The sequence below is a fragment of the Pelodiscus sinensis genome, chromosome 3 (genome assembly GCF_052426305.1).
Source record: "Pelodiscus sinensis isolate ZL-2025 chromosome 3, ASM5242630v1, whole genome shotgun sequence".
In the NCBI taxonomy this organism is placed as follows: Eukaryota; Metazoa; Chordata; order Testudines; family Trionychidae; genus Pelodiscus; species Pelodiscus sinensis.
The window spans coordinates 10,236,530-10,263,991 of NC_143054.1; the positions used below are offsets into that span (position 1 = coordinate 10,236,530).

General features: G+C 49.7%; 1 protein-coding gene across 2 annotated transcripts; it reads left to right on the forward strand.

Annotated features, from left to right (window-relative positions):
- Positions 1 to 1,844: 1,844 nt before the first annotated feature.
- XKR5 (XK related 5) lies at positions 1,845 to 25,709 on the forward strand. Of its 2 annotated transcripts, none has more exons than XM_075923328.2 (7): positions 1,845 to 1,971; positions 3,528 to 3,711; positions 7,431 to 7,612; positions 9,783 to 9,992; positions 10,658 to 10,827; positions 11,598 to 11,709; positions 14,135 to 25,707. In XM_075923328.2, exons 1-7 carry the CDS (start codon positions 1,914 to 1,916, stop codon positions 15,436 to 15,438), a joined length of 2,220 nt encoding a protein of 739 aa, XP_075779443.2. In that variant the 5' UTR covers positions 1,845 to 1,913; the 3' UTR covers positions 15,439 to 25,707. The 2 variants fall into 2 exon arrangements, with proteins under 2 accessions (XP_075779443.2, XP_075779444.2); XM_075923329.2 differs by having other exon boundaries at positions 1,905 to 2,039; positions 14,135 to 25,709.
- The last annotated feature ends 1,753 nt before the right edge of the window (positions 25,710 to 27,462 follow it).

The window sequence follows — 27,462 nt, forward strand, 5'->3', positions numbered from 1 at the left end:
TTGGTGAATTAAATAGGATGAAATTCCATACGGACAAATACAAAGTACTACACTTAGGAACACAGGTGTTGGCTTCCTTTGTTCCCTAGGGCTATGTCTACACTACAGAGTTTTTGCACTCCCTCTCCTCCAAATTAAAAAAAAATCTCTAGTTTACTATTTTTTATTTATCTTTCCTTCAAGAAAAATCAACAAATATTATTAATTAGTACAGTAATGTAACAAAAATATATTTTCACTAATATTAGGAACATATTTTACATAGCTATTTTAAAAAATAACAATAAAATGTGATTCTTAACAAACAATAGTATATAAAACATATAATACATTACAAAACAATTCTAATACTTGTTATAAAGTTACTTTATGCACCTTTAGCGTGGCAAACTCATCAGTCATATCATTGAAATTTATTCTTTGGGATATTTTATGCTCAATAGAAAGAACTGATAGGCTTGATAACTTTGCTGGCCAATACTAGAATGTAAGTAATTTTTTGTAAGCTTTAGCTTACTGAAGCTTTGCTCATTGCTAACCATAGTTACTGGGAAAGCAAAGCATTTCCTAAGAGCAACTGATACATTTAGACATTACTCTACCAAGGAGTAGTCATATAATAATTATAAAAACTTAAAAAACAACAAATAGTCTAGTTGCACCTTAAAGACTAACAAAACATTAGATGGTATCATGAGCTTTCGTGGGCACAGCCCATTTCTTCAGATGACTGGAGTAGAATCTGAAGAAGTGGCTTTTGCCCATGAAAGCTCACGATACCATCTACATGTTTTATTAATCTTTAAAGTGCTACTAGACTATTGGTTGTGTTTTAAGTTTTTCCTGTTACCAACCAACTCGGCTACCCCCTGAAGATAATAATTGTAGCATATTAAAATAAATTGTAGTATATTAAAATTCAATGTGCACTCACTGAAAAACTACTGCGTCCAATGTGAACTGGTTTCTGCATTCAACGTCGGTAATGCTGTAGACGCTCAACATGCCTAACGCTCCATAATAACTTTACAGTGGTCTCCAACCTTTTTAAGCACAAGATCACTTTTGGAATTTAAGTCAGTCCAAGATCTACCTCAAACCCAAATACCTGCTCCACCCCTTCACCAAGGCACCTCCCTCGTCGCTCTGTGAAGGTGGGGTACAGGGTACAGAGTCAGAGTGACATCAATGCCCCTGCCTCTGTCTCCCCAACTCTGAACAAGCAGGAGGCTCTGAGGGGCAGCTCTGAGCAAGAGCAGCAGGGGAATGCAGGGAGGGGCAGCTAAATGCAGGCACTTGATAGCCTCCCAGCCAAACCAGTCAGGATCACCTCTCAGAGGCTCCAAACTCTACTGGTAGATCCTGATCTACTGGTGGGTGACCCCTGATGTAAACGCAGCTTAAAGTGAAGCCTGACACCTTTCAGGAAAATGTGTCTACAGAGACTGGAGGAGCCTTTGGGCACATTCCTGCTCCGTTTAGTGTCAGGCTGGCGCACACTGGGACTTAGGTTAGCACTTGTCGGGCTCTTTACTTTGGCTGCTTATTGTTTGAACTTCTTGCATCTTTGCACCCCTGTTTATGATGCGCTCCCCGCTTGCCCCACCCTCCTTCCAAGGCTCCCCCTCTGATCCATGCACACAGGCTGGCTCCCCTGAGATGAATCCCCCCCTCCCTGCAGGAGGCTCACATTGCCTTTGCAGGGGCCAGGCATCCCCACCAATGCACCCGCGCCTGCCCGTGCAAACTTGCGCAGCGTGGCGCGGGCGGGAGGCAAAGGCGGCGCGCGGCGCCAGCTGGCCCTTTAAGGGGTGGGCGGCGCGCGGCCGGGGCGGAGTCCTGCAGCCGGCTCCTTGTCTGGGCTGAGCCGCCGCTAGGCTCGCGCTGCCCCCGGGGGAAGGAGGAGGAGGAGGATGCGCGTGGCCTTCGCGGGACTCGGGTTCCTGCTGCTGGCGGCGGAGCAGAGCGCGCGTGAGTCTGCCAGGCGCGTGCCTGCCTTGCAGCCTCCCCCCGCGCGCCTGCACAGCGGCTGCCTGGAGGTGCGCCGCGCCGTGCACCCACCGCAGCTGCCTCCCCGCCCTGCAGCCTGCGCGCCGGGCTGCGCCCCTAGTGCGTGCAACTCGAGGGGGTGCAGCTCCCTCCGCCTCTCCCCCCCATGCAGCGCTGCCTGAAACTGAGCTGCGGGGGCAGCTGTGCCCGGTCCTGCCCCGCCGCCGGCTGGTTTGCACTGAGCAGTATTGGGGGGGCGGGCCGGGCTGAGCCGCTGCAAGGCGTGGGGATCGGGGCTGGCTCCCTCCCTGCGGAGCTGGACGGTGGGAAGAGCTGGTGGAGCGCGCCTAATTGTTTTTAAAATCCTTAACCCCTTGCGCGCCGGGCTTCTGGTGCTGCTGCCGCCTCCTCTGTCTGCGCCCTAGAGCAGCGGGGCTGGAACAATTCGTGTGAAACCACTTCAAATCGGGGGAGGGGATGCTGTATCCCCCCCAGCTCCCCATTGCACATGGGAGAAGCGTCACCCTGTGCTGGGCGGGCTGATGCCCCTGGTTCAGGACTGCTGGCTGGGGAGGTTCCCAGACGCCCCTTCCTTCCCCCACTTACCCTCAGCTCATTTGCTGAGTTTTGTGGGTTAAAATGTGGTTTTGGTGCAGACCAGTCCCTACAGTCCTGGACTTGAGCAAGCCCAGAGTTTGGGACATTAGGATCTGGATTGGCCCGAGCCATTCCTGGGGATCTTGTGAGCTATTCTAGACCAGTGTTTCTCAAAGTGGTCCTCAGCCACTCTGAGAAACCTCGTAACTGGTTGCTCTGGGGTATTTATTTACCAGCTCTGCAGCCAAGGAGCCTCCTGGCTCCCGTTGGCTCAGTTTCACCATTTTCAGCCAAGGGGAGCTGCAGGAAGCAGCTTAGGCCAAGCATGAGTGCTTTAGGACCAGTCAACTTTACAACGCCTTGCCCCAGCCATTGGAAAGAAATACTCTTGTTCTCTGTTGTGTGTCCCTGTTATATGGCACAAGGTCTCTAAGATATTCACTAAGTCCAGGTCTTTATTGCAAAACCACCTCCCTTAGGTCAAATTTATAAGCGGAGCATCCACACTATCAGGCCACTTATTTCAAAATCTGTACTCCTGCTTTTTTCGGGGAATAACGCTAATTTCAGAATAGTTATTTTGAAATAGCAGTAGTGTGGACGCTCCAGTGCTGCTATTTCGAAATAATTGCTCCCCAGAGTAATTCAAACGAATTACTCCCCAGTGCTTCCTGGGGCTCTAAGTCCACATTAACGGAGCCCCGCCCCCGGGTGCCCAGCGCATGAGTGGCCCTGCCCCCGGGTGCCCGGCAGCCCCAAAAGTTTGGGGATCACTGGTCTAGGGAGTTTTGCCCAGGCATAAGACATGTGGGAGAGAGAGTGACAGGGTTTGGGGGCAAATGTGATTTTGGGCCAGTAAAGTTGGTTGCACTGTTACGCCAAGGGGAAGAGGTCCCAGGTGTGTCATCGCTGATTGTATTGTTTGTTTTCCCTTTTTTCAGGGGTGTGCACCATCGTCCATTATCTTCTCTCTGGCCGGTATCTCTGGTGCTGGTTGACCATTGCCATACTTCTACCTAACTATGTAGCGCAGTTCCTCAGCGTCCTGTGGTTCCGGGCAGATGGGCATAAAAACTGCTGTTTGCTGGTGATGGTGCATATGCTGCAGCTGGGGATTTGGAAGCGGTGAGAAAACAACTCCTAGCCTTTGAAGAATTAGGAGGTTTGGGGTCTGACCTTATGGAAATACTTTACACACAGTTTTCATATAATGTGGCAAAGAGAATTACTGGGATTATTTTAGATGTCTCTTTCTGCAGTGTAGGATCAGGATTTTCCTATGGTACGCTGAGATTTCAAGCCACAGAACTATGTGTAAACACTTTTTTGTAGAAAGTTGCTAGCTTACTTTCTAATTTACAGTAGAACCCTGATGTAATGGGCATTGGTCTCATGAATGACTGGTTATCTGAATCACTGTGCTGCCACTGTATGTGACTGATTCTTTAACCAACACTGAATTGTAGAAATGTCGGGCTGAAAGAGACCTCAGGAAACCTTCCAGTCCAGCTCACGGAACTGAGACAGGACCAAATAGGCCTACACTGTCTCTCACAGGTGTTTGTCCAACCTGTTCTTTAAAAGGTCCAATAGCAGGGATTCCACAACCTCCCTTAGAAGTCTATTCCAGGTCTTAATTACCCTTATAATTAAAATTTTCCTAATATCTAACCTAAATCTTCCTTGCTGAAAATAAAGCCCATGACATGTTGCCCTACCTTAAGTGGACCAAGAAAACAATTGATCACCATCCTCTTTATAACATCCCTTTACATATATGAAGACAGTCGGTTTTCCCCTGGAGTCGTCTTTCCAAAAGATTAAACAAACCCAGTTATCTTAGCTTTTCCTCATAGGTGAGGACATTATATTTCAGCTGAGATGTTACCAGTGCTGAGCAGAGAGGGAATTACCTCCTCATATTGACTCACTCATTTTGTGATGAGAGGGATGTAAAAAAAGTTTTTAAAAAGTGACCATATAACTGTTAAAAATCGAAAGTCTTTTTAAATTCTAACGATCCTGTCCTCCACAATCCTTGTAACCCTTCCCATGTTGGTGTCATCTGCATACTGTATAAGCATGTTCCCCATTCCACTACCCCAGACAGTCCTGGGTCCAGTCCTATTCAATAGTGAGACCCATAGAACCCTACTAGAAATGGCCTCTTCTTTTGACTGCAAATTATGATCACTACTCTTTGAGTGCAACTTTTCAACCAGTTGTGCACCCTCCTCATAGTAATTTAATCTAAACCACATTTCCTAGGTTTCAAAAAATTAAGATACTTGGTCGCAAAGATAAGATACGGTTGGTTCTCTCAAAGAAATCAAGCATACTGTATCTAGTTTAGGGATGTAAAATCCCATTTAGTTAGTTAATCAGTTAAATGTTATGTTTAACCAGTTAATTAAATGGGGACAGGTGGTAGAATCACCCAGGGCCTGACAGGTCTGCAGCAGTCCCCTGCCAGTGGCAGGCTGTAGACAGGGGGCTGCTCCCTGGTACCAGTTACTTGTTAACATCCCTAATCTAGTTACCATCGTTCATTATGTAAACTGTCTCTGAGTGCTTAACGAGTTCTCCTATGCACCACACCTACTGTAATCTTGAGTCTTCAGTTTTATTAACTCAATCTCCCAGAAAATAGGGCTAATCAGATAGGAGTTTTCCTATGTGGAGGAAGATGGGACCTGAGAGTAATATGACAGGAAAGCTGACATGTTCTGGCACTTGGGTGACATGCAAAGACACGTCACTCCCTTAATGCTGTTGTTCATCTCGAGTGGTCCAGTATTATGAGACTACAGCCTCTCTCTGACTTACGAACCGGTTACGGACCAAGCAATTGGTCGTAACTCAATTTTTTCATAAGTCGGACCCCATAGAGTTACACACGATCGCACTGTTCGTAAGCGCGGATCGCGTTCATAACTTGGGGTCCACCATTTACGACCGTTTCGGTCGTAACTGCAAATGGTCATAAGTCGACCGTTCGCAACTCGGGGATCGGCTGTACTTGAGACAGCTTCTCTTTTTACAAGCAGTGGGGGAAAAAGTCCTAGGGACTATCCATTATTCTTGTTGGAAGGAAGGCTTATTTGTCTGGAGGTTTTTTTGTTTGTTTGTTTTCTTTTTGTTTGTTTTTTGTTTTGTTCTAAAAATCCTTCTGATCTTATCCAGATTAAATTGAGAGTCAGGGAAGGGAAGTGGAAGATGCTTGATCAATGCTCGCAAAACTTTTTTGCACTTTATAGCATTAATCGGGAGTTACGTATAGGGACTTTTTAAATTCAATAATGTTTCCTCTTTTGGTTTGTGAAGCTCTTCTCTTGCTGTAAAGTGTACAATAGCACTATTCTACATGGATATCTCAAAGGACACATTGCGCTTCTCTTAAAGCAATTAGTCACTGTCAGACGTTTGAAACTGAAAGCTATCTCTATAACGGAATGTCTTATCTCTGCCCTTGAGCGCATACGGTTACATTTAATAATGCTAGCAGATGATTGGGGAGAAACTGTCACAGATTTCTTTTCAGACCAGGGTGGACTTTTTATCTCATCTGAGCTCCTGCATAGCACAGCCCCAGGAATCTCACCTGGCAATTCCAGCTGCTTGCTCATGCAGTTGAAGTAGGGCACTACCTGACAAATGACATCTAGCAGGGTGTGAAAGAAGATAGTGGAAGCAGCACTTGTTCGAGCTGTTTTCCAGCTAGACTAGACAAAGCACTGGAGAAAAAATTCCAGGGACTTTGCTGCACACTGCTAGAAGAATGGACTAAATGACCAAACAACATCTGTCTTACAACTACTTCATCTAGGGGGCTGATTACAAATATTCCGTTTTGCAATGCAAGGACCTAACCAGGGTCGCAGACCATACAAAAGCCTTGGAAAGGTCAGAATTTGGGGGCACTGTTAACAGTGACATTAGGATTATGTGAAAACAGCGTGGTGTACATACAGTGTTGCACCATTTTAACTGCATTAGTTTAATGTCTGACCTATCGTTGTAACAGCAGCATTTTTGTATCTAGACAAGGCCTTGGTGAAACACAGTTGTAGAGTTGGCTGGTCTTAGTGTTGAGGAATTAGGGCTCTGTAATTGCACCCATTGTATGAACTTTTGCAAAACACGCTGTGGGAGGAAATATCATTGGACTTGTCAGGTTTTGCACTGTCATTGCATGATGGCCCTGAAGGGGTTGTTAGTTTCTTTGGCACTCCTAATCCAGTATGTCTGTGAGGAATGTCTATATATGCCTGAAGTATAAAAGTAAACTGCCTTTGGCTAAGGGCCCATCTGCTAAGTGGCTGTATTTACTGTGTGCATAGGGTTTATTGCAAAACCCCAGTACCTACCTTAAGTAAACACCTGTAAAAGATTACAGGCTGTGAAATAAATTACATGGCTAGCTATCTGAGACAAGTCATTGATTAAAATTGTTCCAGTGTTAATGGCTTAGCTACAGTTATAGTGAACTTGATAATATAGTGGAGGTGGAGAGAGAGAGAGAGAGAGAGAAATAACTTGAGTTGTTTGTTTAGCATTAATAACATGCTAACTGCTTTACACAGAAGCATAAAGTCAAGGGGCCTGATTTTTTTTCTGCTATGGATAGTAATTTAAATAGCATGGATCAAGATATTATCACTATACAAGGGGAAATGGCTGCCAGAGATTGAAGGGCCTGATTCTCCTCTGGATTACACCTGTGTACCTCAGAAGGTGCTGCTGAAAGCAGTCGAGTTCCACTGTAAAGAGGGTGGAAGTATGATCAGAATCAGGCACAGGTCCTTTGCCCCACATCGCCCTGATCACGGTTTTTGCTCTTTCAGGCACTGGGACACTCTGTGGACAGCTGCAAAGGCTAGAGGAAGCTCCATTGCTGGAGATCTCCTCATGCAGCAGGGTGACCTGTCAGTTCTGCGGCTCCTGGAAGCCCTGCTGCAGACCTTGCCCCACCTGTTGCTCCAGAGCTACGTTTTTGTAGCAGTGGAACCGACTGGCCTTGTCCCAGGTAAGTAGGGAGTCTTTAAATCTAGAGAAGGATGGTGATGTATATATGTGGTGGGTCCTTGCAGTGTTCCCTGTAAATTGAGCGCTTGGGCAGCCACCCAGGAGAGATTCAAACACTGCCCAGCTGATCAGCAGAGAGCTTACAGCCAGCAGCATGTGTTTCTCTGGTCGTGCACATCTGCACATGTCTCAGTGCACACAACAAAATTTATTCTGCACAAAGAAAAATTGGAGGGAACATTGGACCCTTGTTCTCTAATGTAGCCAGGAGTGGACTCTCTGGGTGAAGGACCATATTGCAGATGGACTGGAGAACAACATATTCAGAACTGTGCTTTTGGAAAAAAGCCTCTTGAGCATCTTAGCAGCAAAAGGGGGTGTGTCTCCCTCTGTCTCCGGAGTTCTCCATCTTTTCCCAACCATTTTCTTGTGATCCCACATGGTGGCTGTGTCTTTTTCCAAGGGAGAACACCCAGAGTGTGCCTGCCTCTCTCCTTAGGACTGTCCCTGTGCTCAGCAGCCAGTTCATGCCAGCGCAGAGAGACTGGGAATCTAACTTGGGTTCTGTGCGTGGGCAAGTCAGAGGACAGTTGTGAAGCCCAGGGTTGTCTCCTCTCTGGAGGAAATAATCGCTAGGTTTGTGGGAGGGCTGATGACTCAAGGACTGGGCATTATAGACTTTTCGCCATTTTAGATGGAGTATCCTGTTCATCTCCTGTGATGGACATATAACCTCTGTCCCTGTACAGAAGGGACATTCCTGCTCCCAGGCAGGGTTGAATCTGGCTCAGGTGCATGATGATAGCCTACCAAAAATCTCGGCAAGATAAAATTAGTGTTCTCGGCTGTTGGAGAGAAATCACTGTGCCTGACAGTAAGGGGCAGACTTACAAGAGAAGCCAAGGACTGAATGTGGGAGAAGAATGAATAACTATGGTGATTAACACTCTAGACCTGGACCTCTCTGATTGCTTTATAAAAGAGGTGATGAGTCAGATCTGTATTGCAAATAGGAAAACTGAGGCACAGAAACACAGTGAGTTGCCAGAGGTCTCCCTGCAATTCATTACTAGAAACACCCAGCAAAAGGAAATGGTGGATCCCCCAGACTAGGGGCTGGGAGGATGAGCTAAATTTGCCCTGCTGCTGCCTTTGCTATCCTTACCATATGTGCGTGTGGGAACAGAAGATTTAGCTGTCCAGGGCTATCAGTGCCACAAGTGCTAGGTGTTCCTCTTTCACTCACCTAAGGTTTTCCATAGATTTTTCTCATCAGTTACTGTGTGTAATGAAATGTGCTTTGGGGAAAGATTGCAACTGCATGCCGTATCTTTGGGAGCCATTGCATTAAATCAATGAATGGTTTCTGTGTGATTCATTGACTGTCAGGGCAAGTTGCTGAGAACAAACAGCTCTGGGAGGTTCCACCCGCTGGGAACCAGGGGGTTTGCATCAGCTGGCTCAGGCTGAGTTTTCCAGACATTAGGGAACAAAGAAAGTGTGTCTTGGTGTACGAGAATGGGTCATAGGCTTCTTTCTGATCAGTAAAGGGCAAGGACTTGCTGTCCAATGGAAAGACTGGCTGAGAGAGCCATGTAAGATGGATGGAGGACCTTGAGTATGTATCATGTGTCTTTAAATGTATTTTTTTGTATTTTCTTTGCAGTGCTTTTACCTTAAGAATAAATGTACTTGCTCAGAAGGAGTTGGGTGGTAAGGGAGGGCAATAAACTGTTCCTCACCCTTGGAGGGAAAGCAACGCCCAGGCTGTTGGCCCAAGCAAGCCAGACTACCTGTCTCAGTTTTGGAACTGTACGTCCTAAAACCCCAACTCAGAAAGGAGTGGGCAGACAAGTGATGGCTGGAGGCCTGAGTAGGCACCCCTGGATTGGGTGGAGAGATGCAGGTGCAGTTCACCAGCACTGGTGTAGTTCTAGTGTAAGTAGACTAGGAAAGGGTGCTTGATGCACATGTGTGTATTGGCAGGAAAACACTTGTCAGTGGATTGATGAAAGGAGAGAAAGTGGGGTGAGGGTTTGGTGGAGCACCGGCAGGCAGAGGAACATGTGGTAAAGTGCTCCAGCTGGAATGAAAACTGCCTCTGCAGTGAAATACAGGTGCCGTGGATTTCTGACATCTCATGAATAACGTCCCTCCTGTTTCCTTTGTAGGCGTGAGTGCTGGGCTGTCCTTACTCTCCCTTGCCTGGTCTTTGGTCTCCTATAGCCGCTTTACAGGCCTGATGAAACCCGGTCATCTCTACATGCCAGCGGCTGCCCTCCTGTGCCAGTTGCTGTGGAGGACAGGAATGCTGGGAACGAGGGTCATGGCCCTGGTGCTGTTTGCCAGAGTCTACCCTGTCTGGGTGTTTGTGGCAGCAGGTAAGATGACACTTCCTGTGCACACTTGTGCAGTCTGCTGTGTCGCCTGTTGTGAAAGGACACTAGGTGGCGCGCGTCTGTTTCTCTCACAGAGGAGAGAGATCCTTGCACTGCAAAGAAAGACCCATGAGGCTGAGTCTCAGAACCCGGGTCGGTAAATTCGGGGTACGGGGCTAAAAATAGGATAGACGGTCCCATTTGGGATGGCGATTGGACTCTGCAAGCTTCCCTCCTCGCTGGGTTTCAGAGCCCAGGCTCCAGCCCAAGCTGTAGTGTCTGCACAGATCTTAGCCCCGCAAGCACAAGTCTGTGACTTAGGCTCTGGGTCTCAGTGCTGAAGGCTTTTCGCTGCAGCGTAGACGTACCCTTGCTGTCGGTGAATCCAGGGCTCGTCTGTTCTCAATAAATGCAGAGCTCGTGAACAGTGTTGGCTTGCGGGTTGCAATTCCTCTCCCATCCAGGATTGGTCCAGCACAGGGAAAGGTTTCCTTGTGGACGTGATGTAAGGAAGAGAGTCTGTTCTTTTGCACATCGATCCCAGCGACGGTCTGACTTCTCCATCCACACCCAGGGTTTTTTGGCCCTGAGGCGTGAGAGTTGCTAGCTTCCCCCTCAGCTCATCATGGCCGCTAACTTGCTGTTTGTTCTCTGCCTTCCCCGCCTAGGTGCGCACTGGCTAGTGATGTCCTTCTGGCTGGTGTCTCAGCAAACCGACATCATTGCAAGCTCCTGCCACTGGAGGCTGTTCAACTGCCTAGTGGGAGCTGTGTACGTCTTCTGCTACATTAACTTCCAGGCTGGCCCCTCCAAGTACAGAGTGGCTGTGTTTTATGTGGTAAGTGACTGGTCTCTTCTTGGCTCGTATAGTCACAGTCGCTCACAATTTAAAAAAATTAGGAACTAATCTAATTGCAAGACCAGTGCAGTATGGACCATGGCTGATTCTGTAAGTCCTACAATGTACCACATAGTCTGGCCATAATACACAGTAATAGGGGCTTAGAGCAGTGACCTTCATCTAATGCTCCAGGTGAGCCATTTCCCTATCTCCTACATCTCACAGCAGTGCTCCTGGGGTGGCACTTACTTCCTGACCCTTATGCTCAGTCTCTGCCCGGAGGCATGAGAGTGGGCTGTGCTTATTTTAGCCTGCATAGCTGCATTTATACATTGACAACATCATTTCCACTTGAAAAATCCTGCTACAGTAAGCGGCGTGAATCCACTTTTCTAGCGTCAAAGAGGTTATAAATATTAAGTTAACTTAGTGCTCATGAAAGGTGCAGTTTGGCAGCCCTGGGAGGCTACTTCTGGGCTGAACCTGTTGGATGAGATGCTCGGGCACACAATGGTGCTATTCAAACTTGCAATCTGTTTTCACAAGCAAAGAGCCATGTTTCATTTCTATTCAAACCCTACATGAGGGGAGGCGGCCAGACCGGCAGCAGGAGTTCGAAGCATGATAGCTAGTGAGAATAAAGTCAGTAGGTAAAGCTTAGAACTTATTCATGTGTGTCATTTGACTCCCTCCCCAGTAGGAGCCGTGTCTAAACCAGTTTGTGCTCATGCAGCTCTGGTGACAGCCATCTTTCCTTTGCCCTGCAGATAATGCTAATAGAGAACATCTTCCTTTTGGTGTTGGCCACAGACCTCCTGCAGGGGGTGCTGTGGGACAGCCTGTTTCTGGCAGGGGCTGTGATGTCTGGATTCCTGATTGGTAAGATCTATTGCTTTCTCATGCTCTAAATCAGAAGGTGCTTGTGTTAATTGCCACTGGGTGGATTCAAACCTGGGACCTCAGGAACTTAGTATAGGAGCCTCAACAGCTTGACTATAAAGCCAGTGGCTCTCAGTTTAGGCTGTAGAGCTCACCTGTTCTTATCTCTTGTTGTACATGGTCTAAGTGCCACTACTTGGGACAGTAAACCACACTAGGGCTGTGTCTAGACTGGCCAGTTTTTCTGGAAGGTCAGCCACTTTTCCGGAAAAACTTGCCAGCTGTCTACACTGGCCACTTGAATTTCCGCAAAAGCACTGACGATCTCATGTAAGATTGTCAGTGTTCTTGCGGAAATACTATGCTGCTCCCGTTTGGGCAAAAGTCCTTTTGCGCAAAACTGTTGCGCAAAAGGGCCAGTGTAGACAACCCAGATTTGTGTTCCGCAAAAAAGCCCCAATCGCGAAAATGGCGATCGGGGCTTTTTTGCGGAATAGCATGTCTAGATTGGTATGGATGCTTTTCTGCAAAAAGTGCTTTTGCGGAAAAGCGTCCGTGCCAATCTAGATGCTCTGTTCCACAAATGCTTTTAACGGAAAACTTTTCTGTTAAAAGCATTTCCAGAAAATCGTGCCAATCTAGATGTAGCCTAGGTGTGCAGGTTACACTTGGATACTGTACTGATGAGAGCACTGCAAGAACCTGCCTAGATCATAGTGTTGCCAACTTTCATGAACTATGGTGAGGAAAGTGTGTGTGTGTTTTCTCCTCCTCCTCCTCCCCTCCCCTTTCCTCCCCTCCCCCCCCACCAAAAAAAAAAAAAGCTCTGGTTCCCAGGCCCTGTTGGGTCTAGAATGTGGCATGGTGGGATGCCGGATCTCTGATACTTCCTTGGTGCCACCCAGGTGCTGCTCCCAGCCTGCTTCTCACCCTTCTTCCCTCCCTTCTTCCACCTGCGGGAGGCTGCTGACTCCCAATTCGCAAGGGCTGGGAGCTGGCTGGAGCAGCCACAGGCAGGGGACTGCTCCTGGGTAACAGTTAACCACTGCCCAGTGCGCATTACCCATTCACGTCCCTAACAGTGACTGTGGGATTCTACCCAGGGTAGAGGAGAGACAGAACAGAGCTGGGGAGCAGCTGCTGATGGGTTGACTGGATTTCTCTTCCTGAGGCTATGGCTCCATAGTAGTGAACAATTAATGCATCTGCTCCCCTACCAGCCGCCATGGGCAGGATTAGAGGGAAGCCCTCTGGCTCTCCTTGTATCCACTCCGTGGTGTTCAGCCCTCCCTGTTGATCCTTGGGAGTTTAGCGCGCACACACACACACACACACACACACACGTGCGCGCGTGCGCACGTTGTGGGGTCTGGAACTGAGCAGATCCTGGGCCTTTTTTCCAAAGAAGTCTCCTTTGGGTGTGTCTATTCCTGGGCAGACAAGGAGCTGTTCTGCTAAAGGAGCTCTCTGATGTTGTGCAGCCACAGCACAGCTAATACACCCTTCCTTCCAGCAGCTTGTGTGCTGAATGCCCTTTCCAGACACATAAGCCTGGACCCCAGCAGCTCCCATTCTTCACCGGCCTCTAACACGGCCTGTCTGCATGCAGAGCCCTGCAGAGTTTCAGGCACCCAGCTCTCTTTCCCGCCTCCCGGGGGCTGGGCCCTGATCCTGATGCAGACCCCTTCCTGGGCTGGCATTAGGCATGGTGGAAGTTCTTATTTTTAAGCTGCTATTCCACCCTCCGCACCCTGTCTTCCTACATCCTGTGCTAACCACAAGCTCTCATCCTCAATCTGCCAGTGACAAAGCATGTTGGCGCCTAATAAAATGAGGAACGCCATGCAGCACCACAGGAAGGCTGGGACGCTGCGAGAGTTATCGAAGCCGTTGGGTATGATTTCTTTTTTTAAAAGTCATGAGTCAGCACCCAGGCATAATTTCCACTGGCAAGAAGGAAGTCTGTATAGAATTGAATGGTAAATATGGGCCTGCAAATGACTGGTGTCCCTTCTGATTAGTGGTGACGGTGCACAGATGCTGAGCTCTGCTCAACTCTCCTATTGGATCCTCATCTTAGGTTGCCCCAGCATATCACCTCCCAGTATTTAGGGGCTGCTTCTCTGCACTTGGACCCATCAAATGACTGGTCCAAGCAAGTAGAATTGATGCTCCCAGAAGCATTCTTCCTATACGTGCTGTGCAACCAGATTGCATCCAACCACTCTCTGATGCAGTTTTGGTTGCATCCCTTACATACCCAATTGAAAATGCTTAAATTGCAACACAGGCCTTACCTTGACACCTGTCTAAGTGGTACCCCTGCTTAGACACCGAACTACATCGATATTCCTAACTCTCATGTGATAGGCAACAATGAAGTGTTGGCAAAAGCATCACCTTATTCCTCTTTGCTTTCTTGCAGGCTCTGCAGCTCTGGTCATCTATTATAGCCTGCTGCACCCCAAATCCACAGAGATCTGGCAGAGTTTCCTGAAGAAGTCTTGCAGCATCGCGGCTGCAAAGGACAACAGGACCGAAGGATCCACTTTCCGGTCTGTAAGCAAAGCTGGGGGGAGCTTTGGAGTTTCCAGGCATGGGGACGTTGCATCTTTGAAGGCAGACGTCTACGAGGTGGTGCATGCTGGGCCTGCTTCTGGAGCACCCAGTGAGACCTCACTCGGAGAGCACAACGGTCTTACTGCTGTGACGGATACCTGGGCGAACCATCATCACTGGCTATTGGTAAGGCTAGCCTTGAAAACTGGGGATGTGTCCAAGATCAACGCGGCCTTTGGAGACGGCGGCCTTGGGGAGCTGTATCCTGCAGGCTGGGTGGAAAGCCAACACTGCAGTGCCATGCTTGGGCCGAGAACCAAACCTGGGTTTTCTTCCACGGGGAAATGCCCTGAAACGTCGGCAGCCAGAGCAGCGGGACAGAGGCTTCAGGCAGAAGAGTCCGGCAGTGGACAAAGCCTGAGCAGGAAGGAGACTACTTACGTCACACTCACAAGCAGCGGCCGCGACGTGGTCTCAGTAAGCACGCCGCCCACTGGGCCAGAGGAGCACAGGCCAACAGCAAAAGTCTCCCACCGCACCGGCTCGACGAGCAAGTGTGAAGCAGAGGCGGACAAAGCGGGAGGCGCGTTGGCTCCTCTTGCTCGAAAGAGCAGTGCCAATGGCAGCTCTGACTTGGAAACTATCATGGAGCCCCCGGAAGGGACTGCACAGAGGCAGGGGAGCGCCACTCTGTATTTCAGTGCCAATGCAGAGAGCGCGGCCTCTCGGAATGGAGGCGGGGGAGCCGCCAGCTGGGTGACTGACGGCCTTGTGGAGGATAGCAGCCTGGGGCCTTCACCAGACGACATTGTGAGTAAAGGAGGGGGCTTCTCCCTCGCCGTGGCCAATATCAGTCCAATCCTGGGCATGGGCGCTCATGGCTGTCTGCAGAGCGGTCCGTCCCTCTGCTGCACCCCTCAGTGCAGTGCGCTGAGTTTATCCGAGGAGACCTCGGCGCTCGCTGAGCAGTCCGGAGCCCGGAGGACGCGGGGCCGCCATTGGAACACCGCATCCATTGGGACTTGGGTGGCTGCGGTGAAGAGGCGACTGAGACCAGCTGAGGAGCCTTGCTACACGTCCACCCCCAAGGCTGATCCCTCCAGGCAGGACTGCTGGCTGAGGGAGACAAAGGAGAGAACGAAACCGGCAGGGTTGATGGAGCAATTGTAACGGAGTGAGCGCACAGCTGGGGCCGGGAACTTGGTGTCCAATCCAGTTCTCTGATGTACTCTTATGCCTCCACAGCAGCGTACAGCTCCGGTTCTTATCTGTCTGGAGCTCTGACCTTTCCTCCTGCTGGGAGTGTGCGGCTAGACCCCTCCTTCCTGCAGCACATACTGTGTCAGGCAGAGGAGCTCTCCAGTTGTGTGTTGTCTCTTAGCACTCCTGCTAGAGTTCAGCTGCCTGTGAACTGGCCGTGCTCTTCTCCGGTCTACCGCCAGGACGGCGGGCATTGCACTGAACATTGCAAGCCGCAGAGCCTGCTTTCAGTATCAATGACTGGCTTAAGAGAGGTTGTACCACCAGTACTTGGTTAGGTTTGGGGGTCGGTGCGTGGGTGGGTGGCTGCCTGGTGGGTATTAGGGATGTAAAACTTCTAAAAATATTAACCGTGTAACCGATGACAATTTAAATCGGTTACACAGTTAAACAAGCAGCCCCACAGGCTGCTGGCCCGGCAGGATCCTGGCCGCACCAGCCCCCACCGACCTCATACTTCCGCGGGCCTCCAGCATTGCCAGCTTTCATCCCTCTGAGCCTCCAGCACAGCTGGCACCTGCAGCCTGCTGGCAGCCCACGGGAGTTTAACCATTAACTAAGGATGTTAAATAGCGACTAATTGACTAATCGAATAGTCGATGTATTTTTGCATTGATTAGTCGATAGGGCGATTCTGCCTGGTGAAAGCGAGGGCGAAAGGCGAAAGCGCTGCCTGGGGCTGGGAATCAGCTGGGGACTCCAGTTGATCCTGGGCTCCCTGTGGCGCTGCCACGTTGAAATGCCGTGGGTGGCCTGACACCGAACTTTCCATGGTGTTTCAAAGCCGCAGTGCCATGTGGAGCCCAGGATCAGTGGGCTGCATACGGCATTTCAAAGCGGCAGCACTGCATGGAGCCCAGGATCTGGCTTCAGGCAGTGCTGCCTCCTTGAAGTCGTCGCCCTCCCCCCCCCCCCCAACCTCCTCCTCCCCCTTTTGCTGCCTCTTTCTGATAGAGGCAACAAGCGTGGGGGAAGCAACTAGTCCTGCACATCCCTACCACTAACCAGAACAGATAGGCATCAGCTTGTTGCTTAATCGGTGAACCGGTTAAACTTTCTCATCCCTAGCAGGGATGCTGCGTTATGACAGGCATTCCCTGGAGTGGGCAAGGGACTGTCCATCTCAGGTGACTGTCAACGGGCTACAAAATCTCCCACTTCTCTGGCACAAGAGCATTTCCAGCCCATGATTCTCAGCCACTCCTACAGCTTAAAAGTGCAGCAAAGCAAAAATGCAAACCTCTTTCTAATGCATTAACTACTTGGGAAAGGAGGGGTGAGGTGAAGGAAAACTGGCTCATAATGCCAGCGTTGTGATAACTGCCAGAGACCCTGGCTCTGGGTCTAGCACTGGAGTAGTGCTGCAGACATAGGAAGGTGAAAGGTTCTCTCCTCTAGGAGGACCCAGCTCTGTTGTCTGCAGCACAGGGAAGATGCTGAGCTTTTTAGAGTAACCTTACTAAACAGCTAACACAATGGTGCTTCTTACATATTTGTGATATCTTGAAACTTGGCCATTGGTGGCTCTTGCAGAGAGGTATTTCCCTAGCTGCTTGCTTCTCCCCAGCTTGGGGGAACAGCTGCTATTTTGGTGGCCAAGTGGCTTGTGTATTTGGACCTCTGCCCAAAGCAGGAGTCTCTCTTCCAGGACAAACATGAGTTCAAAGCAAAACACAAGTATCTTCCCTTCTATGGAGGGGTCTGACCAATCCCTGCTGCAGGATTCAGGCCGTTCACCCCCACTTCCAGGTGGCACCATGAAGGAGCTCAGCTGCTCGTTCTACTGGGGCCCCTAGGGTATGTCTACACTGCAGCTGGGTTAGACTCCCAATCTGGGTAGGCAGACTTATCCTAGTTTGGCTGGAGCAAGGGCACTAGAAAAAGCAGTGTGGATGTTGTGGTGCTGGTGGAGACTATGGGCTTGTCTTCACTAAGGGCTGGATCAACGGGCAATGATCCATCCAGCAGGGGTTGATTTTTCCCATCTAGTATCGATAACAATGTTAACGGTTACCCGATAAGTATCCCCTTTAGCAGGTGATGTTCACTGGTAACCAGTTAAGGAGGCCCGGAGGGGCTGGAGCAGCCCCTACCTGATACGGACAGGGTCTGTTCCAGCCCAGCTGGTCCCACTGCTCTACCCTGTGGGCAGGGTTGCTCCAATCAAGTCCACCATGTACGGTGCAGATGGCCCGGCTGGAGCAGCCTCCCACAGCGCAGTGTGGCAGGCCTGGCTGAGCTGGAGTGGCCCCCTGCCCGTGGGTTCCCAGTTAAATGGAGTGTTTAACCGGTTTAAATGGAACGTTAACTTTTTAAGCAGAATTTTACATCCCTAGTGTAGACACAACAGAGGGATAATCGCCGGGCGCTGTCCTGTCCACTCTGGCACGCTACCAAAACAAGCATGAGCGGACTCGATGGGTGAGTGAGCAATCGACTTCCCGCGGCAAAGGCCCTGCAGTTTGCAGACCTCAGTGCGTCAGCTGAAGCTGAAGCTGCCTGTAGACAAGCAAGGGCGCCATTTCGGGAGGGCAGCAGCTGCGCGCTCCAGGGCGTAGCTTTTCATCCCGTGCCCCAGATGCTAAGGGTGTGAAGGGAAAACGCTTGCATTCCATGAGTGCCTCTCGCACCTGGCTGGTAAAGGGAGTTTGCCTTATATAGTCCTGCTCCCCCGTTCCCACCAGGGCTGACTTCCAGCTCGTTTACGTGAACCCTGGGGGCGGGAATGCTGCCTTTAAAGGGGCTGAGTCCTGAAGCAGGGCTGGCTGGACCTATGCATGCCCATACGGACGCACTGCAGTATGGCTGGGAGGCTGCTGAGTGAGCCATTGACTCGGCACACACAATGGGTAGCGTGCCAGTCCCCAGTGCGCACATGGGTAACTCAGGGTGACTAAATGGCCTCTTCTCCCCACCCCCCATGTCTGTGCTATGTCTGAGCAGTCCACTAAAGCAGATGGTTCATCAGTCCCAGACAGTGACTCCAGGCCAGCAGGAACACAAAGCAGGATGGAATGGAGTTGAGCATTTCTTAAACAATGTTTGGAGTCATTTCATTCAAGCCCAGACAAATTTGTTTTCTTCCTCCTGTAACAAGAGAAGCGAAGCCACACTGGTATTTGAACAGTAACTGACTCCTATTGACTGCACCTGGCAGAATTGTCCTGCTGTGCCGCTAGCATGGCCTGCCGCCAGGCATCTGTCAATAACCCCATCAGCTCGGCAGAGGAGGAGGAGGAGAGCCGTGCTCTACGCACTGGGCGAGCAATCAGCACAAGCTCCCTTCCCTGTTTTGATTGAGTGTTAACTGCTGGGGCATGCCTACTTGGGCATGTTTCACAAGACGGATTTTCATGTGTTTAACTAACAGTTGGGTGCTAATGTCACACTGAAATTAGTTTCCAATTTAACTAACTCTGAATTTGTATTTTGCTGACCATAAAATAGCATTTGGGATGTGCTCTGTATGGAAAGAGAGTTGTAGTGAGTTCTAATAGCCCTGCCCTCTACCCCAGCACGTTTATTATGAGGGCACAGTAGTGGCTTCATTCTTCAGCTTTTATTAAGGTTTTTATCTTTGACAGTATCTCAGACTGCTGCTATTAAAAACCCTGAGAAGTTTCAAATACTGTCTGAATTCATGGATGTGTTGTATTAACCGATTGGGCGCTCAGCGGTCAAAATATACCTCCTCCCAACAATGTAATTTGGGCAGCTCTGTCTTACCTTTGGGACCAAACCGCTGTGTAGCTTTACACCAAACGGCTAACGTTGGCTCTGATGCACATGCACTAAAGTTCTGTTTCTGTTGTAGAAAAGGAGAAAAAAGTTATTTGTTCCTTAACACAAAGGAGTTGCACCTAGGAGGGCGGTGAAGCACTGGGATAGGTTCCCCAGAAGGTGGTGGAATCTCCATCCCTAGAGGTTTTTAAGTCTCAGCTTGACAAAGCCCTGGCTGGGTTGATTTAGTTGGGATTGGTCCTGCTTTGGGCAGCGGGCCATGACCTCCTGAGGTCTCTTCCAGCTCTGTGATTCTATGGAAGCTCCCTGCCTTGGTTCCGTCTGTCTTAATTCTGTTTAGAGCAGGCTCAAAAGCCAGAATAGCATTTTGAGACAATCTCAGGTTTTAGCCTCCACTTTAGGGTTGTCTGGTTTTGACATGGGCTGTTTGGGTTTATGGTGTTCTACAAAACAACTTTCTTCTGTTTTAGAAATTCAGCAGTTCTTACAGGGCCGTTTCATGCCAGAAAAGGAAATGCCAAAGCGACCATGTTTGAACAGCTCAGCCAGGGTCACCTCAATGAGGAGAAAGAGAAGATTTCAAAGGCAGCTTTCCAGCTTCACACACCTTCCCCCCCACCCCCACCCAGAACGGCTAATGAAATGGAGCAGCAATGGAAAGGGCTGTGGCTGCAGGAGATGTGCCTAGGGAAACATGGCAGATCAGCTCAGTGGTTAGACCACTTGCATGGACTGGGGCTTGAGAGCTGGGTTCAGTTCTCTGCCACAGACTTTTTGTGTGACCTTCGGCAACTCACTTAGTGTCTCAGTTCCTCATCTGTAAATGGAATCTACCTCACGGGTTTGGGGAGGATAGATACCTTAGAAAAGTGCTTAGATACTCAAGTAAAGGGGGCCAGATGAGTACCTTAACAGAGCCAGCAGGGATGCGAACGGGTAACCCATGTGGGCTGGGAGCCAGCAGCTTTGTGCAGGGAGGGAGAGGCTGCTGGTTTCCCGCCCATGCAGGCTCACGTGGGGTGGAAGTGGTGAGGAGGGAGAGCTGCTGGCTCCCAACCCACAAGCCCGCATGGGCTGGGAGCTGGCAGCCCTTCTCCCACCCCTTCCTGCCCCCCTGCTTCCACTTCCGCCCAGTGTGAGCCTGCTGACTCCCAGCCCACAAGCTTGTGCAGGCTGGAAGCCGGCAGCATACCCGCCTCTGCTGCTTCTGCTCCTTCCCCCATAGGCTTCCAGGGTGGGGGAGGGCTGCTCCAGCCCAGCGGGCTGGAACGGCCGCCTGCCCGCCTCCATGTAATCAGTTCACTGGTTAAACTAAATATTTAACCTGCTAACTACTTAAATGGGATTTTACTTCCCTGATTGCCAGAGGCCTGTGTTCCTCCCAGGGTGGGGAGCATTTTGCTGTAGTAGCAGGCAAAGCCAGTGTGGGTGCCTACAGCCAATGTGAAGGGAGCTTGGAGGTCAGCAAGGGGTAGGAAGGTGAGTGGGAACCTGTGGAAGTCACGTAGCCCTATTAGATTCCCATTTACATTGCTAGCGTATCTATTGCGCGGTGAGGATCCATCCTGTGCTTAAAACCCCTCCTGAAACGTGCAATCCAGTGAGTGTGTAACAATGCATGTGAGATCTGCTGTATTCCGAGCACAGCTGGACCTTCTATCAAAAGGCAAAGCCACAGTGTGTTGCAACGTTAACCATCCTCAGCTAGACCAGAGCCAGACATGCTGGAGGTAAGCTGGATTCTAGCTTTGTGCTGCTGTCTCTAAATAATGCAGCAGTGGATTAACTTTCTATGCAATGACTGCTGGACACCCTAGAGGGAGTTAATGCATAGGAGCCAATTTCATCCCAGCAGGGGGACTCTGAACCAGTGTTTACACCTTAGATCAGAATGTCCTGGCTTTCCTAGATAAGTCAATGCATTTTGTTTCAGCTTCATATATAGCTCCCTGTACCATAATGTCTGCCTTATGCTCTTTTAAGTATTTTTCTACACATCACTGCGCGGCAGGAGAGCACGGTGTCCCATGTTACAAGTGGGACACTGAGAGGTTACGTGACTTGACTAAGGTCACACATGCAGTCTGTGACAGAGCATGGATTCTGCTTTGTGTCAGGCTGGATTTCACTTCACCGGCATGTTGCTCCTTGGGAGGCTTTCAAAGGAACAGGTGGGAACTAGGGGCCCATCTCCCTTTGACTTGCAATAGGAGTGGGCTTCTTTGAAAATTCCCCCCCCCCCCCGCCTTTTATTATGTCTTTGTATAACGGTAACATAGAAAGATCCCGTAGGGGTGTGCTTGGTGCTGTACAAATGTTGATTTAAAAGACCATCTGTCCCAAAGAACTTGCTGTCTAGGTTTCTGGCAAGTAAACCCAGGACTCGGGAAGGTGGAGGATGCTCATGAAGCTTAATCAGCCTGGTTTTAAAAGGGTGAAATGTTCAGCTGGGGGAAGCAAAATCCACCCCCTCCCCAGGCTGCAGCCTGGTCAGTTGGTAGGTTGGAGCTGAGGACGCAGCCCGTCTGTTGCACTAGTGTGGGAGCCCTGGGTCAGCTGGATCCTCTGAGAATTACAGCAAGAGCTCCTTGGAGCAGGGATTTTGCATGGTGTTGGTGCCAAATAAAAAGCTTCGCCCCTCTTCCCCCACACCAGCTCATGTGGGGCTGACATGGAGCCTGCTTTAACAGACCACCTGTCCACATGTTTCACCCACTGCCCCCTCTCTGCTGGGGGGCAAAAGTGGGACTTACATAGCACATGAAGGTCTTGCCTGAATCTTGCATCCCAGGGTAAATCTCATACTTAAATGGAATAAATACGGATAGTGAGCTGGAAAAGTAACAGGACCAGGCTTGTCTTCCTAGGTGTGCAGGGAACTCTCCCATTCATGAGCAGGGGTGAGTTGTCCCCTGTGGCTTAGTGTCCCCAGGATCATGGCTGTGTCACCGGTAAAGTGTTCAGCGCAATGTCACGGCTTCTCAAAGGAAACCTATACTGACCTTGCTGCAGTCTGTTTTGGAGTCTCATTGAAAGCCAGGCTGCCACATGAGATCTAAGTCTACACTTAGGCTTAAAGTGCAGCAGGGGAGGTTTAGATTGGACATTAGGAAAAAATTCCTAACTGTCAGGGTGGTCAAATATTGGAATAAATTGCCAAGGGAGGTGGTGGAATCTCCCTCTCTGGAGATATTTAAGAACAGGTTAGATAGACATCTGTCAGGGATGGTGTAGGTGGAGCTTGGTCCTGCCTTGAGGGCGGGGGGCTGGACTCGATGACCTCTCGAGGTCCCTTCCAGTCCTATTATTCTATGATTCTATGACTTCCCAGTCTTGTGCAAGAACATATGCAAATGAGACACAGCCTCATTTGCATATGTTCTTGCACAAGACTGGGCAGTGTAGACGTACCCCAGGGCTTTTCTTTTTCTGCCGGGTTGCTGGATATCAAAGGAAGCGTAAACACTTGTCGGCGCTCCTGAGCAAAACCCTCCTACGGAGGAGTTTGGTTTTCGGAAATGCCCTTTCTGCGTTGCTAGGGAGTTGCTGATGTCTCGGGTGTCGTCATCCATGCAGGCACCCAGCCGGCCCCATTTTGCAATTTCTTATCCCCCCGCCTGTTGCTTGTTACTGCGAAATGAATGGGGCCACCTCTCAGTAGCGTGCATTAGGTACTAACACCGTCCTCTCTGCTCACAGTGAGTAGCCCCCAATTTGGCCCTAGGCAGCAGTGCTTGCACAATTACACCGGCAGAAGGATCTCTTCATATCAACTGAACAGCCCCATGCACGTCGGGGATGGCAGCTTTGAAGGGGTGCTGCTGGCCTCTTCGGCCCAACCCCATTATACAGCTTCGTTGGAGTATGGCACTGCAGGGATGCTACAGCCAAGGCAGGGGAACCCAAATAAGGATGCTAAATCCATTTTCATTGGTTAACCACTATGTTTAACCAATTAAAGAGGGGTGGGCAGGAAGCCACGGTTGGGCTGGAGTGGCCACCTCCCCCTACAGATGGGCTGCTCCGGACGGTCAGAGCAGCCCCTCCCTCGGGTGGGCTTGGTAGGGCTGGAGCAGCCCCGTGGCACAGTGGGTGGAAGCTGCTCCAGCCCCAACCGGTGAACTGGAGCCAGTAAGTCTCACCCGTTAAGGGGAAGGCTAAATGGTTAACCATTTACATCCCTATTCCTGAGCTAACTTTAATCCAGGTAGCTAGAGTGTGGGGGCAGCAGCAACAAGAACCAGGCTTGGGATCCTGGCGACTTCCTTGCATGGCTAGCTGGTGCCGAAGCGCATGCTGCTGCTGCTGCTTTAATGCTAGCTCAGGTGTGTCCTCTCAGGTTGCACCTTTTGCTTGCAGTGGGGACATACCCTATGCACAGCTGGCTTTGAATCAAGCTCTTGGAACCTAACTGCGCCATTTGAATTTAGGTCTGTCTGGATCTGGATTATAGAATCACCCAACACTAGAACTGGAAGGGTCCTCAAGAGGTCATCAAGTCCAGTCCCCTGCCCCTGTGGCAGAGCCAAGCACCATCTAGACTATCCCTGATAGATGTCTATCCAACCTGCTCTTAAATATCTCCAGTGATAGAGATTCCACAACCTCCCTAGGCAATTTATTCCAGTGTTTAACCACCCTGACAGGAAGTTTTTCCTAATGGCCAGCTTAAACCTTCCTTGCTGCAATTTAAGCCCATTGCTTCTTGTCTTATCCTCAGAGGCCATTTTTCTCCTTCCTCCTTGTAACACCCATTTATATGTGTGGTGATAGCCTTGTCATGCCTCAGGGCCCAGTGTGACTAGGCTCTGCACAAACAGAGCAAGAAAGCCAGTCCCTATATATTCACTCTGAAGGCCAGGTTTGGGCAGGATGATTTCCCAGCAGCGTATATGTACGTAGAGAAGTGGGGGTTGGAATTATCTTTTGGGCACAAAACGTTTTGTCTGTTCCTGACATTAATTGTTGTCTGTTGAAACCTATTAATCTGAAGGCGGTTATAGCTTCTGTACATGCGGCTAGAGATCGCAGTAGGCACATGTTATAAACTGGACAAACAAGCAAGCTGCCTGCTGATCGTCTTCCTATTTTGTCTCCGCATTGATTTTCTCCCACTGAAAAGTCTAAATGCAGCATGCCTTCCAGCCTAACAAAGGATGCATTGGATCCTAAAATCGCCAAACCAGTCCTCTTGACCCCTGATGAATTTAAAGGAACAGGGTTGCTTTACAAACTGGGGGGTCTGATTTAATAGGTGGTCCTGCCAACTTCAGTAGGGGTTAGAGGTGCTCATTGCTTCTGGAGTTAGCCTCCTAAATTCCTTTTTGCAATTGCTGCTAGGGGCTTGTCTTAGAGTAATGGCACATGCTACAGCCTCATTGCTTTGCAGCCAGCCACTTCTGTATAGGGAGGGCTGGGGGTGCGTGGCCAAGGCCTATAACAGGGTTGGGGAACCTAAGCCCTGGGAGCCAGAGGCGGCCCTTAGCTTGCCTGGAGCTGACCCCTGAGGCTTGGGGTTGTCCCCCCCAACATTGGGGAGCCTGCACTGGCACTCCTGCACCCCTGCTGCCCTACCACAGAGCTGAAGCACATATCTACTAGGCTAGGCCCCCTAGGCTCTGGTGGGGGAGGGCAATGTGGGGAGTGTTTCTTCTCAGGCGGGGGCCACGTGCATGATGGGACGGGGGGTTGGATTTTGGTTTGCTTCCCACTTGTGCGCGGCCCCTGACTGATTTTTCTGTGGGTCAGCAGCCCCCAACCCAAAAAAGGTTCCCCGCCCCTGGTCCATCGCTCTCATCCTGGTTCTGATACACACAAAAACCCTTCTTGGGTCACAGAGTGGTGGTAAGGGAAAGATTTTTCATGCTGCCTTCTCTAGCCGTGAGAAGAAGCCGCTGTTCAAAGTCCCGAAGTGGAGCTGTTACAAAGCCTGAGCTCCGGCTACAGGGCAGGAGCTTGCCCTGGAATATGATACCATCCCACTCCTATGAACAGATGGGAGCTGAGGAAGGGAGGAGGTAGCCTCCGGGTAATGTGTACACAGGGCGATATGCCTAACACCTGCAGCCAGGGTGTGTTGTACCCTCACCTTTGAAACCTAGCGCTGGTAACTTCCTAACTGCCAGGGTGGTTAAACACTGGAATAAATTGCCTAGAGAGGTGGTGGGACCTCCAGCACTAGAGATAATTAAGAGCAGGTTGGATAGACCTCTATCAAGAATCATGGTGCTTGGTCCTGCTGTGGGTGCAGGGGACTGGATGCAATGATCTCTCAAGGTCCCTTCTAGTTCTAGGAGTCTATGATAAGGTTATGATGAAATTCTACATACTCACTGGATTCTGGAGTTAGGGTGTCCCACTCCTGCATAAGGGAATGTCTCCAGGCCCTGATTTGCTGGTTCTAAGGAGGTGGATGTCTCCTACCTTACTGCAGGGCTGTGTCTAAACTGCATCCCTTATTCGTAAAAGAGATGCAAATTAGACATATCGCAATTGCAAATGAAGAGATGCAAATTAGACATATCGCAATTGCAAATGAAGAGATGCAAATTAGACGTATCGCAATTGCAAATTTAAATCTCCCCCGCTTCATTAGCATAAAAAGGGCTGCCGCTTTTTTTCGGCACGGAGCTTTGCCGGAAAAAAGCGCCAGTCTAGACGTGGATCTTTTGGAAAATAAAGCCTTTTCCAAAAGATCCCTTATCCCTCTTAAAATGAGTGCTCTTAAAATGAGGGATAAGGGATCTTTCGGAAAAGGCTTTATTTTCCGAAAGATCCGCGTCTAGACTGGCGCTTTTTTCCGGCAAGGCTCCGTGCCAAAAAAAAGCGGCAGCCATTTTTATGCTAATGAAGCGGGGGAGATTTAAATCCCCGCTTCATTTGCAATTGCGATATGTCTAATTTGCATCCCTTTTACGAAAAAGGGATGCAGTCTAGATACAGCCCCGTTGATTATGGATTTTATGCCATTTTAAATATCCTGGTGCTCCGACTTGGTAAATCTAAGCACTAGGCTCTTGCATCGATGGCAATGAAACCAAAGGAAGACGTTGCCTACCCAAACAGACATGGGTGGCCTTTCCCACGCTCCATCCCATGTCAGGCTTCCTCCTACAGTGCTTGGTCCTGCCATGATAGCAGGAGACTGGATTCAGCTTCTTGAGGTCTGTTCTAGTGTTCTATGATTCTACCTGTGTGCAACAGGCTGCTCTGGGGCTGAAGAGGGGGGAGGAGGCCAGGGGTCAAGTCTAGGGGTATGTCTACACTGCAACATTTTTCCGAAAAAACTTCACTTATATTCACACTGCAATCGTATTCTTTCCAAAAAAAATCAAAAGAACAGAAGGGTTTTTCTGACATTGGTAAACCTCTTTCTACGAGGAAGGAGCCTTTTTGCAAAGGAGCTCTTTTGGAAAATGGCATGTGTTGATGGGGAAAAGGAGTTCTTTTGAAAGGAGAGGAAAGAGGAAAAAGCACAGGTGCCCTGGTGCCCATTCCATCCATAGTAATCACAGCTTAAATGCAAAAGAGTGTCCATTCAGTGTGGATGCTATCTTTTGAAAAAAAAATCACTTTTTCAATGCGCTTTGGCAGTGTGGATGCTCTTTTTTGGAAGATCTCTTCCGGAAAAGCTTCTTCTGAAAGAAGCCTGCAGTCTCTAACATAGCCTGGCAGCACAGCCTACGCTTCCTGCCCTTCCGACGCTCCTTTGCAGGCTTATCCAGTCACTGAGTCCTCTGCTGGGACTTTCAACAAGGAGACAGTACAGTAGAATCCTCTTACCCAACACACACTGGCAATCCACTCTATGGAAACAACCGATCCACAGCTGGGGCTAACCCGCATCACGCCAGCTGGCAGCTCCCCTATAAGCAGGGGTTCTGTAGAAACGGGATTTGCGCATTTCAGTTCAGTTAAACAATGTGGCACTTTCATTCTGCTCCTCTCTAGCCCAGTAAAGCAGAGACGGACTGAGGCCCTCTCCCCAAAAAGCAAAGGTGGTTCTTCCAGTGCTTGCTCATGTTACTCCAAGTAGGTATGTGCAGGCCGTATGCACAGTTGCTGGAAGACTTTTTTTTTCCCCTGGCAGTACCTGTCGGGTCAGTCCAACTGTCCCCTGGAGTCATGCCTCTATAGTGCCACATATAGGGCGCTGCCAACCTATTGTCCCTGCAGTTCTTTACTGCCTGTGAG